Here is a 15,642-nt window from a genome sequence, read left to right as displayed (position 1 = left end):
CTAGACTTATTCATCATAAAACTCAGTACTTCTGAGATGAGGTATTCAATTTTTTAAAAGCATAAAGAATAGTTGAGATTCATGTGGCTCTTCGTATTTGTTTCAAACCTCATCACATATTGCTGCTTTTTTTAGGTCAGTATACTTTCACAAATCAGTGTTAATAGTGTTCTTCTGTTACGGTAAAGTTGAGATTAAGAGTAGAAAAGTGATTTACTGGAGATCATCAAGTCAGTAATAGACCTGGAAATAAACAGGAAAAGGGTTTGGGGTTGGGTTTTGGTTTTTTGTTGGTTTTTTTTAAACCTACTGTGAGCTGGCATGACTGGGAAAAGGTGTTTTGGGGGATTTTTAAGAACTTCATTTTGAGGGGTCCAAAACTGCACTGGCATTTGTTTTCAAAACTGGGAAAGGCAAGTAGAAAACTGCTGAGGTCCTTATGTTTAACTTCTGAAGAAAAAAAATTCGGACACAGTTGAAGCCAGTCTATTCCTAGCAGGTCTCTTTACTCAGCTGCATTATTCGAGGTGTTTGATCCGTATATTGGACTGAAAAGCCAATCAAGTTACAATGTTAGAAAGTTGTGAAACTAAACTATGATCAATTTTATGATCATTGTTTCCATAGTAACTGAGTACAGTTGAGTACATTTTATAAAGTCAAGTATTGACAAATTATTTACCTAAGCATATTACATTGTAGTTGTTTTAACTGTAAGACAGTATATTTTATTTAATCTTTACTGAATTTTTTTTTGCATGTCACTGAGATAATGAATTGACAGGAATAGATTACCAGTATGTGGCAACAAAAAAATCCATCAGTTGCAAAAAATGGATTAAACAATGTTTAATTCATAAAATGTACCAGGTTTGCATATAAAAGCATCTTTTAGATACTAAGTTGTCCCACTGTATGTGCACAATAATTTATACAACAATGTATATTTTACAAAGTACTTAAAAGGTTCAGGCTCTCAAAAGCTTACATCTTAGCATTTTTTAATCTTACAGAGACTTATACCTGTGCTTAATTTCATTTAGCTAAGTAACCCAAAGACTTCAATGGCATAGATTCCAGTATTTGAGAGTGTCACAAGAAAACTTTGTGGAACATAAAAAGTAAGGAATAGAAGACTGAGAAGGATGAAAGGATCAATTTTAAAATAAATTTTTAATTTATTAAATTTAAAATTTTGACTAAGTTGAAAAAGAGGGGAAAATGGGAACAAATGGTAGGACTGAGAAGTACCTTTGATCTGTCAGCTGGTTAGCAGGAAACAGACTTCAAATAAATGGAGCTTTTTAAACAAGGCCGGTCCTTGAAATGTGTACCTAAGAAACTTCTATTTGTTAGAGAGAAACAGCTGATAGTGATTTCTTCTGGGTTTATATTGTAAACTTTTTTTTGCCTTGGCTTTATGCAGATAAGTAAGCTAAATTGAAACATTTTGGAACAAATCCCTGTATGAATATAAGTGCTTTAAATGGCGCACAGTATTACAGAAGTTCTGATGCTTCATGTCTGTGAACTAATGTTGTATTAATAACTTGGAATATGGTGATGTAAAGGTGAGTACCATACTCCATTTGGTTTTTAAAAAATCATCCTGCAGTCATATCTATTAATACAAAATGGTGAAATACAATCTCTGATCCAGCTAAACTTTGTATGAAGAGTACTCTGGATAAGAAACCATAGATGTTGTTGAGCTGGTTTTGCTGCTTCTTTTGGTGATCTTGTCTGGCTAGAGGTTTTTCTAATCTCCTGTTAAAGAAATCTGGAAACTGTTTTGCATATGATTGCTGAAGTAATTGTTTTTTGCCAGACCTATATGGTATTTGTGTTGATGACAGTCTTGGTAGTCATTTTAAAATAAGTAAGTGTTTGAAAATAGGGTTCCTAAATATCACTATAACAGGAGGCAAATAGAACCATTATGTACTATTACTATAGCTTTAAAGGAGTCATGGGTCCCTGAATTTTTGTCACTGGCATTGTAACATCAAAGTATTTCCAGAGTGTTGGCCGTCTTGTCTCATTAGACAGGCTAAGCCTGGGTTAAAAACAGTGATCCCCGAGTACTTAATGAAGCCAACTGCTTAGTGGTACAGGATCAGCATAATGCTAGCAAATGCTTGCAGAGAGTGTTGATGTCATTTTGCACCTGCTCAATGTTCTGAGACGTGTAGTTCCTTTCCTGGACAATTGCTGAGGGAACTGATTTTGTTTTATGTGTGCATATACAAGGTCAGGAAACTTGCTCAGAAGGAACATTATAGGAGTGATACTGTGTGAGAAGAAACAGTGTTGATGTTTGCATTGCAAAGGTTAAGATAATTGTACAAAGCAATAGACTTGTAAATTTTCTCTCTGCTGAATAGAAATTGTTGCTATCATGCTTATATGCTACTGGTCGCTCACAGGGAGCTGAAAAATGGGAATAGTGAGAAATGCCGTTTTCTAGTTACTTGCTGAGAAGATTTGTATTATATATGTTGTGGTAAAATAGTATGTTACATGAACTGAGAGTTTCAGATGCTTATCTAATTTTTGAGGCATTTTTAATTTAATTTTTTTCAGTTATTCGTATATACAGTGTACATTCTAAGGTATGTTGTCTTCAAGTATATAATGTTCAGAACTGACACAAATAGCAATAAATGGCTATACTAAATTGTTACACCATTTGATGAAATGTCTCACCATAGTTTCTTTGAACACATTATGTATTTTCAGACTTATTTTGGGTGGTCCTTTGCATTAGACTTTTACTTTGCCTGTAAAATTAATTACTGACCTAATGATGCAAATGGAATGTTTTTATATATACGAAAGTGTTTTACTTGTCCTTCATCAAAAGTCAAAGGTCATCTATCTTACCAGAAGTTAATATTTTGAGGACAGTCTGCATTTACTTGAGTTTTTTTCCTTTTCTGTATCTTGTTGTATCAGTGCAACATTATTATAAAACCTTTTCGTTGCAGGACCTTTGAAGTTATACAGCTGGCTGTTAGAAGTAACAGCTGGCAGCTGATGGAGCGATCCTTTACTTTCAGGGGAGAGGAAGAAAGTGGCATAAACAACACATCCTGCTGTTCATGCAAATAGTTTTTCGTTAGGTTTAAAAAAATACAAAGATCCAGAACATTTGCATTTTATTAAATCCATTTTAAATAAACAGTTTCTGTACCTGATAAGGTAGCTATAAGCCTGTTGCCTCAACGTGTCTCCCCTGCATAGTACAGTTAAAACACAGGGGTGCTTTTCAAAAAAATTCCTTATGCAGCTTGACAGAAAAACAAAACGTGAACTCTCATATGGTACGTTAGAGTAGAACCAGTAAAGTATTTTGCAAATGCTCACGTGGCCTCCAAAGCCCATGCGAGGAGAGCATGGTATGACACGAGGGAACTCTGCTGCACAGCCTGCTCCTAAAGGCCTGACCCAACTCCCTGACCACTGCCCTTGAAAGCAGTGGTGTTCGGGCTGGTACAGCTTTAGGTGCGCCTCAGATTGTTTTCTGAATTGCCAGTTCCCTATTTGGATACAAATAACTGATTGGGGGGGTGGGGGGAAGGAAGGAGTAAGCAAATCCGTTGTCTCTTTTTCAGTTGTTAGTAAGCACTTTTATCAAATGGTTAGATAAACTCTTGTTACTGTAGGAATGCTTTCCTTTTACTGTTAGTTGTATCCATCTGGCTGCACCACAAGTGAAATTTTGGCCCCATTAAAAGGGAATGGAAGGTGACTTATGTCTGGACACCAACTATATGAAGAGTGTGTGTGGAAGGTGAACTTAAAGGGAGAAAAATACGTATTTTGTTTAAGTATATACATAAACATGTATCAAAGAGAACATTTCTCTTGAACAGACTTGTAGAAGCTGCATAGGAACAAATGAAGGTAAGTGGAAACAACTAACAGAGTTAACTTTTGAATGAACCTTAAGTTTTGCTGTATACTTGGATTATGTAGGAATTTCAGTCATTGATTTTGAATCAGTGTTTGTAGCATTGATTTAAATGTAGTGGACAAAAATTTTAAATTATGAATAATTTAGTTTCTGTTGCCATCAGAGGATTAAAGTGTCTGTGCTGGATTCTGTGGACAAGTCAGTACACAATAATGAAAGGAAGTTAAATAAATAAAACATAAGTTGCACTTTAGCTACAAAATTCTTGTCTTTATGATGAGAACAGGATCTTCAGGCTGTATTTGAAACTAGACCAGAAGTAGCTTTTTTCCCTCAGTAAGAAAATTGCCTGTTTATTTCTGTCAGTTGTTACAATTCAACACTGTGGGCTTTAGAGTGTTTTATCTTTCATTAAGAAAGCAGAATATAGGAATAAATTCGGGGAGATTAAAGAAAACTGCCGCTGAATACCTACTTCCCTCTCTGACCAATAGGGTATGCTAACAAAGGGCCCCAAATTAGAGGTTGCTTTAATTTCAGTTGCAAATTACACTGATCATTATTACTTTTTTTTCAGCACTAGTATTGTTTAATTTAAAAGAAGAGTTAATTCCAGAGATATAGTTAAATACTTCTGCATCTTCTTTTTAAGTTAGATGCTTCCAGTTCAAGATCGTCTGTCAAATATTAATGTGTTCTAATGGTAAATGCTCACTCTAGAGACAGTCTTTTGCTTTTAAGGTTCTTTTTTAAATGTTGAGCTTTTTAAATTGTGCTCAAACTGAAGTTATAAGAAACAAGTGGGTTTTTTAACCAAAACTGTGAGCATAACAGCTAAATTAGCTAAGTTGAGGCTGTGATGTTTTCTAATTTCTGACTGTATGTTAAAACAGTATGATTGTGTAACCACTTAATTATACCAAAGGTTATAATTTTTTTAAGCTCCCTGGTGTTGCATCTTTCTTTAACTTAGAACTACACTCACGTTGTGCTTCAAATTAGCTTTCTGTCTGATACTGACTTTTGCCTGATGGATGCATTATGCTTTAAGGTCTGTGGAAATCTCTGCTGTGATTTAAGATACTTTACTAACAAAATTGCTGTCCTTAGACAAGTGTACTGTATCCAGTGATATACTGGTAAGTGAGGGGACTCTACCTCAAATAAGCAAGCAGTCAATATATTGTGAAGAACATTCAGAATTACAGTGATGCTTTGACTTACTCTGTCAAAATGTAGGAGTTCATGAAATAGATAAATGCAGCAAGAGTTTCAGTTCACCCCATCAACTGAGGCACTGTTATTAAGTGATTGATACATTGGCAACACTCCAGTAGTGCATTGCAGCCCATAGACCATCTGCCTGTACGTACATCTATTTCAATGAGTTTTATTGCTGATCTGTAACATTTGTTGTATTGACTCAGTCTAGCCATTTGTCTTAAACAAAACAATTACTTTTGTTTAATCAGTTGTGTTGGAGACTTCCTTCATAGGAACATAATTAAAATGGAATCTAAGACTGTATTCTATAAAACTGCTATATTAAAAGAATGGCATTTCTGATTAATAACATTTTATTGCATTGCTCAGCCTATCAAATCTGTAACATAAGAGTAGTGCAAATATATTTGAAGTATTAAAAAAAAAAAAAAAAAAGAAAAAAACCAAAACAAAACAAAACAAAAAAACATAAAACCAAAACACCCCAGTCCTTGTGCGTTGACACAAGTAGAACACATTATAATGGCCTGGTTGTCCCCATTCATTCATTCAACATGGCTTTGTGTATTTCTAGAGGATTTTTAACACTAAATGAGTTGAACTATTACTGAGAATGACCTGCAGTATCATACTGATACTTAGTTTTTATAAATCTGTTCAAAAGTTTATTTAAATCTGCGGATGAGGTTTTGTGCTCGCTCTTCTACTTGAAATGCAAGGAGTAGGAAGTTTACTGCAGATAGCTGCTGAAGGAGTCTTGGGCTATTGATGAATTCAAAAAGTACCTTGTATTACTGAAACAACTTTAGGGGCTCCTGTCTAAGTAATGGCATCCTCTTTGGTACTGCCTTATAGCCTGCCTTTGGTCCAAGAGGTGGTACAATATGCTCAGCTTAGCTGTCCAGTGCAGAAGGGCTTGCTCTGGGCTCCCCAGTGGAGCGCCTTTCCACAGCGTCTTCTACAGGGTCTGTGTGAAAAACAGTCCCTATCCTACCACTTGTCAGCTGACATTGCTGCATACGGCTTGTTTTGATCCATGCAGTACCATTCCAATCCCTTATACCTTGTAGAAGCAATCAATCAGAGATGATTTCCCTCATGATTTCACCTCAAAATGGTAGCAACAGAGCTGGGAAGAAGAGTATGTTAATACTCTTCAGAAATCTCAAAAACACTTGATATTTAGGTATACTGTCCCAAATGTTTACAAAAAAATATGTGGAGGGTGGTGAAAGCTGAAAGTCTTGTGGTTTTATGGCCTTGTAACTTAATTCTTCGAAAGTACACAAAGATGGGCTGTCTTGCATTCATGACTTCGATTTTCCAAATCTGGAATTGACTCGTAATAGTCCTGCAAGTGTGAGTTTTGAATGGAAATTTGACAGACTTCCAAATTAATTTCCATTTTCTGTGACCCACACAATGGTGGTATTCCCTGCTTTTGAATTAAAGACTTAGACATCGATAAGCTGTTCTGCTTTCAGAGCCATTTGATCACACACACAAAAAGAGCACTGGATCACTAACCAGTCCTTGCCAAATCCCAGCAACACACTTCAATGGAGAGTTTCCATTAAAATATTTTTCATTTGTGTCTGAATATTGGCAATACCCTGGAAGACTTTTAGTATAAAGGATTTTTTTTTTTCTATTCAGATAGGGTTCTACTTAATGCTTTATTGTAGTAGTTGACAGATAATGATTGTTGGCACTCCACAGAGTGTCTCCTGCATGGTTATGTTTCCTCATGTTTTTTAGCATTGTTTCTCCTTAAATCAGTCCTTGTTAACAATGTGACATGACTTTATGTCATAGCAATGGAGCAAATATACTTAAGCATAGTGCTAACAGCACACTGCTGGAATGGCTGATTGATCTCTTGGAACCTTTAATAGCTATGTTATAATCACCCGAACTGATGTTAGAGGCTTGTAAGCATTTTTATTCTTTGTTAAGTGTACATAGTGCATGTTACCAGACCTTCAGCTAAACTGCTTGTGGGATGAGAGGACTAAATTGATCATAGTCCAATTTGTGACTGTCCAAAGACAGCAAAAAATGCATTGGACTTACTTGCAGGTAGGGACCCTTAGCAAGAGTCCGTTGATGGCACCTTGTTCAGAGGCTTGTTGGCACCCTCCCTATAGCACACATATGTGGTAGTCTGTCTGTGTTTTTGGTGGGGAAAGAAAAATAAAAAGTACTGCCTATAGATGCTGCCAGCTCTTGCTTCACTTCCATGTATTGAAATGAGTGATCAAGAAACTTTTGTGATCATTAGTGCAACTCTGTCATTCTGATAGAAGAATAGGTATCAGTCATCCTGGTTATGATGCTCTTAAAAAAAAATTCAGTCTTAAGAGCCTAAAACAAAAGGTAGAAAGAAACTGAGAGAATTAAAAAGAAAAAAATCTTATGTTGTGATGATTATGTTAAGAGTCTTATTCACAGTGCTCAAATGCCTATATCTGGCAAAAATGTTTATATTCTATTTTCCAAAGCTTTCTATGGAAGGACAGGTGGTGCTTGCCTGTTCCATCATTCTGCTTTGTAATTCTGTTCTTGTTCAAGTTTCAAGCATGCCGAACAAGGCAATAATTGTGTTCATATCCATGGCTTCTGCCACGATCAGTGACTTTTATTTTGTTAAGCTTCTGCCATTAGAAAAAGTTAGGAAGAGTGGCAATACTTACCTTTTTCTAGGAGGAGCTTATTATTACTCTTTTGAGAATAAGCACACTGCTTTTCTTCATGAGTATACAAGTGCTTTGCATGATATTGGGTAAATTTATGTGCACTCAAATTCTCAACATTTTTCATGTAATTTTAAGTGACTAAGTTTGGGGAATGGAAGGGAACCCAACTCTTAGGTGGTTGTGTTCCTACCCCTGTTTTCAGGCGTCTATTTCAAAGAGTTGTAGCTGGCTGACATCACAGTGGTGGCTTTGAAAATTTAACTTTTTTCAACGGGGATCACAGAATTAATCTTAAACAAAAAGTCCAGAAAGGTTTTCCTGAAGTCCAGTATCTGAGGGGAGGATGGTACTGTACAATTAGGGGTTTTTTTAGAAAGGATATTCACACCTTTGGATAGGAAGTGCCAATTAGTGCTTTTAACTACATAAAAATATTACTCCACCATCATTTTTTCTGAATGTATTCAGCTGTCTTGTTCTTAGATCTATGCATACCGTAACCAAGTTGTGCACACTACCATACCAATTAATGAAATTTACTCCACATAATGTGACTGACTTCTAAAAATATTTTAATTTAGGTTAAACTCCTAAATATACTTGTCAAATGTTTTTGTAAGGCAACTATTTCATAGAAAGATTGGGTTTTGAGTTGAAGGACTGAAACTATGTAAACATTTTGCAATAGCCAGATGTCATTTAATAGCTTGGTCTTCACCTGAATTTCACTTTTTTTTTTTTTCCTTGAACGTGTAACACATGTGGAATAGCCAGCAAATATTAATTTTATCAATCAGATATAGCTTGACATTTTTAACACTTTGTAAAGTTTAAAAAAAAGACATGTTTACCATATGGTGTAAGTGGGTGTGCAGGAAACGGCACTGTTTCATGAAGTCTGATACTTGCTGTACTACTTTTCCATGAACTGAGCATGAACGTTTCCTTTTAACGGGTGTGCTGAAGGCAGCCCTTTGAAGCACGGGTGTTTAACTTTGGACAGTAACATTTATGTTTGTGTGCTTCTGTAGGTGATTGTTTTAAAATCACGTAATCCTTTCACTTTTCTTATTTTTATTTGACTTTATTCACAAAAGTTTGTTCCATACTAATGCTGCAACATGTGAAAGAAGTAACAGAAAAGCAGAATTTATATTTTTCTTTTCATTGTTGCAGTAGCCAGTTGCTATGATTGTGGTCCCAAGTATCCTATTTCCTATTTATATTCTATGCCTTTTGAAGATGCTGCAGAGTGTCAAGGCAATTCCATGATCCTTGAACTGAAATCCTGTGTATCATTAAATTGAATTAGTCACAATAGTTTCTTCAGAGATAGGGTCATTGCAGCTTTCAGTGACTTGAAGATACTGATTCTGAATACTGTTCTGGCTTATTTGCATACCATTGTGGTTTAATTCAGTTAGCATTTCATGCAAGGATGAGAGCACAGCCCTTAAAGCTCTGTTGTCCAGTACCTCAAATATACATTGGGCCAGTGTTACTTAGAGCATGGAACTTACCACTCGGTGCAGACTAGCAACTTGCGCTTGCTCCTTTTGCAGACAAAAGCTGCTGCTTCTGTTCCAACAGCACTTAAAAGTAGAAAAGTACTCAATGATAACTGCTTTTCAAACGACAAGTTAAAGCATCATTTAAATGCTGAAAGGACACAGTTTTCCAAGATTAAAGTGTTTGTACGTATATTTGTAAATATTTCACATCTGGACACAGATTTTAACTAATTGCTAGAAACTTACACATGCCTCTCTGAAATTACTTTTTGATTTAGTCTTCTGCTTATCGGATAATTAGTAGCTTAACCAGTTTTTAAACAAAATTCAGATAAGGAAAAAAATTGATCCCCAGCTAAAACGTGCCTGGCCGTTTCTCTGACAATAGCAATACCTTTTTCTTTCTTAGTGTGGGCTATAATAGCTACTCTTTAAACAGAGTGTCTTAAATAGGGTCTGATAGTTAGGACATGTTTGTAATTCATGAAACTATGTAATATCACAGACTGCAATTCCAAAAAAAAAAAAATTTAAAAAACCAGATTGCTTGAAATGTGAGCTTTATGGCATAAAGATTTTAGATTTAGAATATTACTTAAAACTGCACAAGTCTTCTGCTCTTTTTGAAAAATAATGTTCTTATTAATGTTCTCTTAAGCCCAAGGCAGGAGGAAGAAAATTCAAAAAAACGTATGTAAACCTACAACATTGCCGAGAGGGTGTTTCAAGTGTTACAGCCGCCTGGCACCAGCACTCAGGAAGTCATGACTGCTTATGCCACCAGTCTTTTTTCATATATAACCTACTTAATCCTGAGAAAGGCGAATTGAGGACTGGTAATAATGCATCTCCAGGTCTTTCTCCCACTATCCTTGTCTCCAGACTAACACTCTGAAATGGTTACTCTGATCCTCTATCAGCACTTCCTCTGCTCCCCTGCTGATAAAAGCGTCATAATGCAAAAATCAACCTCCAGATTGTCAACCCTGGGCAGAAGCACTCAGTTTTCCCAGTTTAAATAGTAACTGCTATACTTCTCACCGGGAAAGAAACAACTCAGTCCTGTCTGTCATGAAGTACATTACAAAACCTAGCGGCCTCAGTCCAAAAATCACAAATCCAACTGTGAAGCCTTCTCTTTTGTGGGAGGGTTTATATAGCAGAGTTTGTGCATAAGTCTGTTTCTTTCCACACTATGTCCTTACTTGGAGCATCTTTTAAAGTCCTTCTCACCAAGCGTCAGTGTTTCATAGCTGAAATATTAGCTAAATGTACACGCTGAAATGGAATCCCAAAAGAAATGGAAAATAATTTAACTCATTAGAAGTCTATTAATCAAACTTTTTTGTAAATTTATTTTTGTATTAAGGGACTCTATTTACTATGTCTTGTAAGATCCTTTGTTTGTGTTCTATCACTATTTTTGCTTAATTTAAAATATTCTTTTATATGCAGCTATAAGTGGAGACGGTCTTAATACCAATGACTGCAGGGTGATTGATCTCACTTGTAACTCACGTAAAGGCTTTCTGAGCTGGGAAGTTTTTGGGAAGCTGTAGACCACCTTGAGTTTCTTATTAAAAGTACATCATTTCACAAACATAGTCTAAAATAACTCTTTTGTATAAGGTGTCAATGGCACTATTTATCTAAATACAGTATTCAAGATGAAGTAACTGTTGTTGCGATTTGAGTTCTTGTTAAGCGATCTTGTCAGTAATGTTTGGTGTTGAAGTTACTTAACATTCAGCTTAAGTTTTAATACTTGATTTTGTTCATTAAAGATTTTTTTAATATATTTATGCTTAGGAAGTAGATTCAGCTATTACTACCTTTGCAATATTTTGCAATAGAATTATGAGAAAAAGAAAGGACTTTAGGATAAAAATAGATTCAGATAAAATTAAAGCACAAATGAAAACGGACAGCTCAACTTTTCACCTCATGTCCATACAGATACTATATATGTAGACGATCTGCATGGTGATAGCTCCTTCCAAACTGGGGAATGCATTTTAGCAGCAGCACTATGCATGTTTGGGTTTGGATCCTTTGAAGATTATGCCTTCCGTTGCTGTTCTTGTTGATTCTGGAACTAAATGCAATATACAGTAATGCATGCCTTGCAGTTTCCATTATTTCAGCTGATGAATAACATTCTCTTTCACGATGTGCACTAATGCCCTATTTATTTCCATTGTCTGTTCTCATGTATATACTTTATTCTCCTAGTTGGCAACTACTTTCAGCTTTCCATTCATTGTTATTTTTAAAATCAGTGGAAACTGGATGAACTCCATCTACTCAGCAGTTCAGAAAATCAGACCCAAATGGAAGATTTTCTGTAAAATGTTGGTGCTAAATAGCAAATTTTGAAAAGTCCAGTATTGTTTGAATTTTAAAGCTAAACTTCATAAGCTGAATTCAGAAATACAGTTTCTTCCCCCTCACTCCCCCTTTGATTCCCTTATTTTTCTGAAGCACTCTTAAGACTGCAGCCACTTTGAGACTTTAGGCACTTAATTTTGTTACCAAAACAGAAAATAGTTTCACTATAGCAAATCTTTGCTATAGTATCAGCTTTAAAACTGAAGATTAGTATCCCGTATAAAAACTTCTCAAGATTAAATGAGCTTTGTTCTAGTTTTGTCTGGCTTTCTTAAAGCCTATTTTTTAAACAGTTCAGTGTGCAAGAAGTATAATTTAAACTGCTTTAAGGTATAGACTGTCAAAACTAAGAAATCAAATTGCTCTGATTATTCCAATTGCCCCTCAGTTTGAGAATTTAATTGATGTCTTGTACCTGTGTGCATCAAGTAAAATTAATAATAATCCAGAATGCCTCTATGAGAGGCTTCTATGTGTTTGGAGAAATCTCAGATTAAAGCAAAATACATTTGCTGGTTTGACATACTTTGTGTTTTATGGCATGCAGAACAGGGGGAGAATTGTCCAAGTGACCAACCCTCTTGAATGTCTTTATGAAGTTTGACAGTGTACGACTTACCAATTAAGTACAACTTCTGTCAAGGAACCTTGTTAATAATTTGTAGTTAAAATATTCTTCTTGGTTACTTTAAGATAGAATTTTATAGCTCTTGTATAGTTCTTTGTACGAGTAAAATATAAAACTTTTACAGTGTGAATATTTAAAAGCTTTTTGGTAAAGAAGAAAATAATGACGGATATCTTTCCTTTCTTATGTGTAATTATGTAACATTTTACACTTTGAATTTTGTTTGTCTACATTATATAACATTATACAACTGATTAGAGGCATACAAACTACTAGCTCTTTTTTTTTTCTAATTGGATTTTTTTTTTAGTTTCACTACATCTTAACAGAAATTCATATTTTGGTACAGGTCATACTGTATATAATACATACAATCTTATGTACTGTAATGAATCAAGTGTGGCATTATAAACTGCCTTTCTTCAATACAGTTGTTCGAATTCACAAGCTTTGCTTTTTTTACATCTGACACTGAAAAGTCACTTTTCTGTATCAAGTATGTTTTGGGGTTTTTTTGCCAGATTGTCACAGGTTACTCCACTTTTCAAGAATACTCAGACGAGCCCAATGCACACACAGTTCCTGACTACATTGCTGGAAGAACTGCATTTCAAAAATGAAGATCTGGAAAGTTTAACAAGAATATTTAGAAAGGACTGCCTACTTTGAATGGTCAGTCAATTTTAAGCTATCTTGCATGTCATAAAACTAAGCCAGTTAACAACGGTTTTAATTTTCAGCATTTTGTAATTGTGCACAGTAACTGCAGATCATATCAGCCAGAGTAGAAAATGTGTAAAGTACATTTTAAAGTAAAGAAATATATATGGTATGGAAATGAGTGTCATCATTTTGTCACTTACAGTAAATGCCAGCTGCTTACTTATCACTTTAATCTTTTGCGAATATATAGCTGGTTTATATACAGTTGGTTTACTGCAATTTTGGGAGGAATTTTTACTCAACTTCTACTACAATTTATTAAAAAAAATTTCTGTGTGGCTACAATGGCTAAGTCTCAGCGGGGTTTCTTAATTATTAAAATGAAATTGTTGTGTTCAGTCTTTGTGATATGAAATTGAGCTAAAAGCCATGTATTTTTTGCATACTACTGAGATTAGATTTTGCATTCTAGGTAGGCTGAAAAATTTAAGAGCAAGTACTTTATTTATGTTGATCGTATTCAACAGATTCGATGAATATAGCATTATAGTATTTAATTAAGTAATTAGTGTATTAACATTACTGATCTTACTCCTTTGTTCCCCACAGAATAAGGTGATCGTCTTAACATCTCCTACTACCTGAAACAGTGGCACAGAGAACAAAAGAACACCTTCAATTGTTGGAACTTTTTTTAAGATGAAAAATGAAATTTAGTATTAATTGTACTGCTTGTACTTCTGCTTTTTCATTTCCTTCCTATAAATAAGAATTTTGAAGTCTTGTGGAGAAGTTGACCATAACAGCAGTTGTTTCAAGGTATGCATGAAGACTAGTTAAAATATAGGTCATCTGAAAACTGTCTGTTTAAAAGCAGTAGAAAGGAATTTGGATTGGTTTGTTTTTTTCTTGCTTTGGAAATTTTCAGCCAAAATTTGTCTACAGGAATTAGGGAAGGGGGGGCGGGGAGCATATTAGACTGGTGTGTTAAGAACACTGCTGCTGACATTTTTCCAGTTGACCCAATGCATGGAGCAATGATCCTTAAGAATGATGGCGACAGTACACAAAGATGTCTGATCTAAAGCCTGTTTATCTTGCTACTTCTAAGAAAAGGGTTGGTTTTTGAACTTGTGTAAAAGTTATTTTTAAACAGCCTCTAACTGTTACTAATTTGGACTTTAAAATATATTTTAATAACTAAAAACTTAATTTTTTCTTTCAGTAGTCATTTGATTTAAGAGTTGTGTTGTTTAGACTGAGTGTGTTTAGGCTTGCTTCTGTCACTAACTGATCATAAAATGCAATTTAAAACTAATCCACTAGTAATTCTTAATGATTCCATAATATAGTTTATTGCATAGTTCTCACTTCATAGGCCACTGTCCTTTGACAGACTTCAGAAGAAAGTTGTAACTGACAGTGCTCAGTCTGCAGCAAATGCCAGCACTAGTTAAGGCTGAAGCAAGACTTACCAGGGCTGCCACATAGCAACTCCATTCAAAAAAACAGAGTTTATTCCTTTTGTTTTGTTTCTGTAATTAGACACCAAAAGGGAACTCTGCAGTCAGTTTATTGCTGTGTAGTTCCTTCATGATAATCAGGATAAATATGTTGATTGCCCCCAACACACAGAAGCCCATGCAGCTTTTCCCTGGAAGCTTCATTGTGCAGTAGAGTTTATTTAGGTGATGCTTCACTTTTCCTAACTTACCTTGTAATGGGAAGTTATGTTCAGTACAACTCGTAAAAGCAACAATTTAGAATGAGGAAAAGCTTTAATGCAGAGTTAAAGCTATGCATTTTTCTAAGTATGCAATAGGAAAAAAATACCCATCATGACCAGACCGTGTCTGATATCAAATTCGTAAGAATGCATGATGTAATCTGGATAGAAGGTACATTGATGTTGTACCATGATGGAAAACTTTTTACTTGATACATATGCAAAGAAGGGACAAGACCTTACTAAAAGATAAGCTTATAGAAGACTGAGTAATAGGTATGATACTCTGAGCAAAACTTAAACCTTGAATTTATATCTATCTGCTTCTGATTGTGGAAGTTAAATATATTTCTATTTTTAGCTAGTACTTCACTGTAGATTCTGAGCAAGCTATTGTTCTGTTCCATGTACGTTTACCTTGGGGCATAAAGATTACAACTACCCCATGACAATGCTGCTATACTGCGTACACCTAGAAGGCATTACAAATGCACATCATACCAGGAACATGACTGTGTTTCATCAGGTTTGATGGCTCTCATTTGGAAAGTTTTTACATTTCCTGTCAGTTTAGTGGTGTCATTTTTTTGTTAGTTATTTTTAGGCTAGGTATTCAGCACTTACTGTGTAGGAAACGTATGTTCTTGTATAAGAGTGAATAGGTCACAGGCCCAAAGACCTCTTTATTAGGGTTCACTGTATCTGCTTTAATGTCTGCCTTAGCAACTCAAAAAAGTAAGCTTCCAGGATTTTTGCATCTCCTCGGCTGCTGTGTAGTAAGCTCACTCATTCTTTTCCTTGCCCTAAGAACGGAATAACCTTTCTCCTTCCATGACCACCTTCACCAGTCCAGAAGACAGACTTCCATAATATGCTGGAAATGCCCTGAA

At 35.2% G+C, this 15,642-nt stretch overlaps 1 protein-coding gene across 9 annotated transcripts in view; it reads left to right on the top strand.

Annotated features, from left to right (window-relative positions):
- RPAP2 (RNA polymerase II associated protein 2) overlaps positions 1 to 14,238 on the top strand; it is a 41,891-nt gene extending 27,653 nt beyond the window's left edge. For 7 of the 9 annotated variants that reach the window (XM_030032874.2, XM_030032875.2, XM_030032877.2 and 4 more), the window contains 2 exons: positions 12,885 to 13,035; positions 13,636 to 14,238. In XM_030032874.2, coding sequence (XP_029888734.1) covers positions 12,885 to 13,032 — 148 coding nt within the window. In that variant the 3' untranslated portion in view covers positions 13,033 to 13,035; positions 13,636 to 14,238. Of the gene's footprint in view, positions 1 to 1,426; positions 1,572 to 2,987; positions 5,250 to 12,884; positions 13,036 to 13,635 lie in introns of those variants that run through there. The other 2 variants (XR_005933727.1, XM_041127985.1) reach the window with 2 other exon arrangements.
- Positions 14,239 to 15,642: the final 1,404 nt, after the last annotated feature.

Source organism: Aquila chrysaetos, chromosome 12, assembly GCF_900496995.4.
Source record: "Aquila chrysaetos chrysaetos chromosome 12, bAquChr1.4, whole genome shotgun sequence".
Taxonomy (NCBI): Eukaryota; Metazoa; Chordata; class Aves; order Accipitriformes; family Accipitridae; genus Aquila; species Aquila chrysaetos.
The sequence above is the reverse complement of the archived record's forward strand: the minus strand, read 5'-3'. Positions and strand labels throughout refer to the sequence as shown.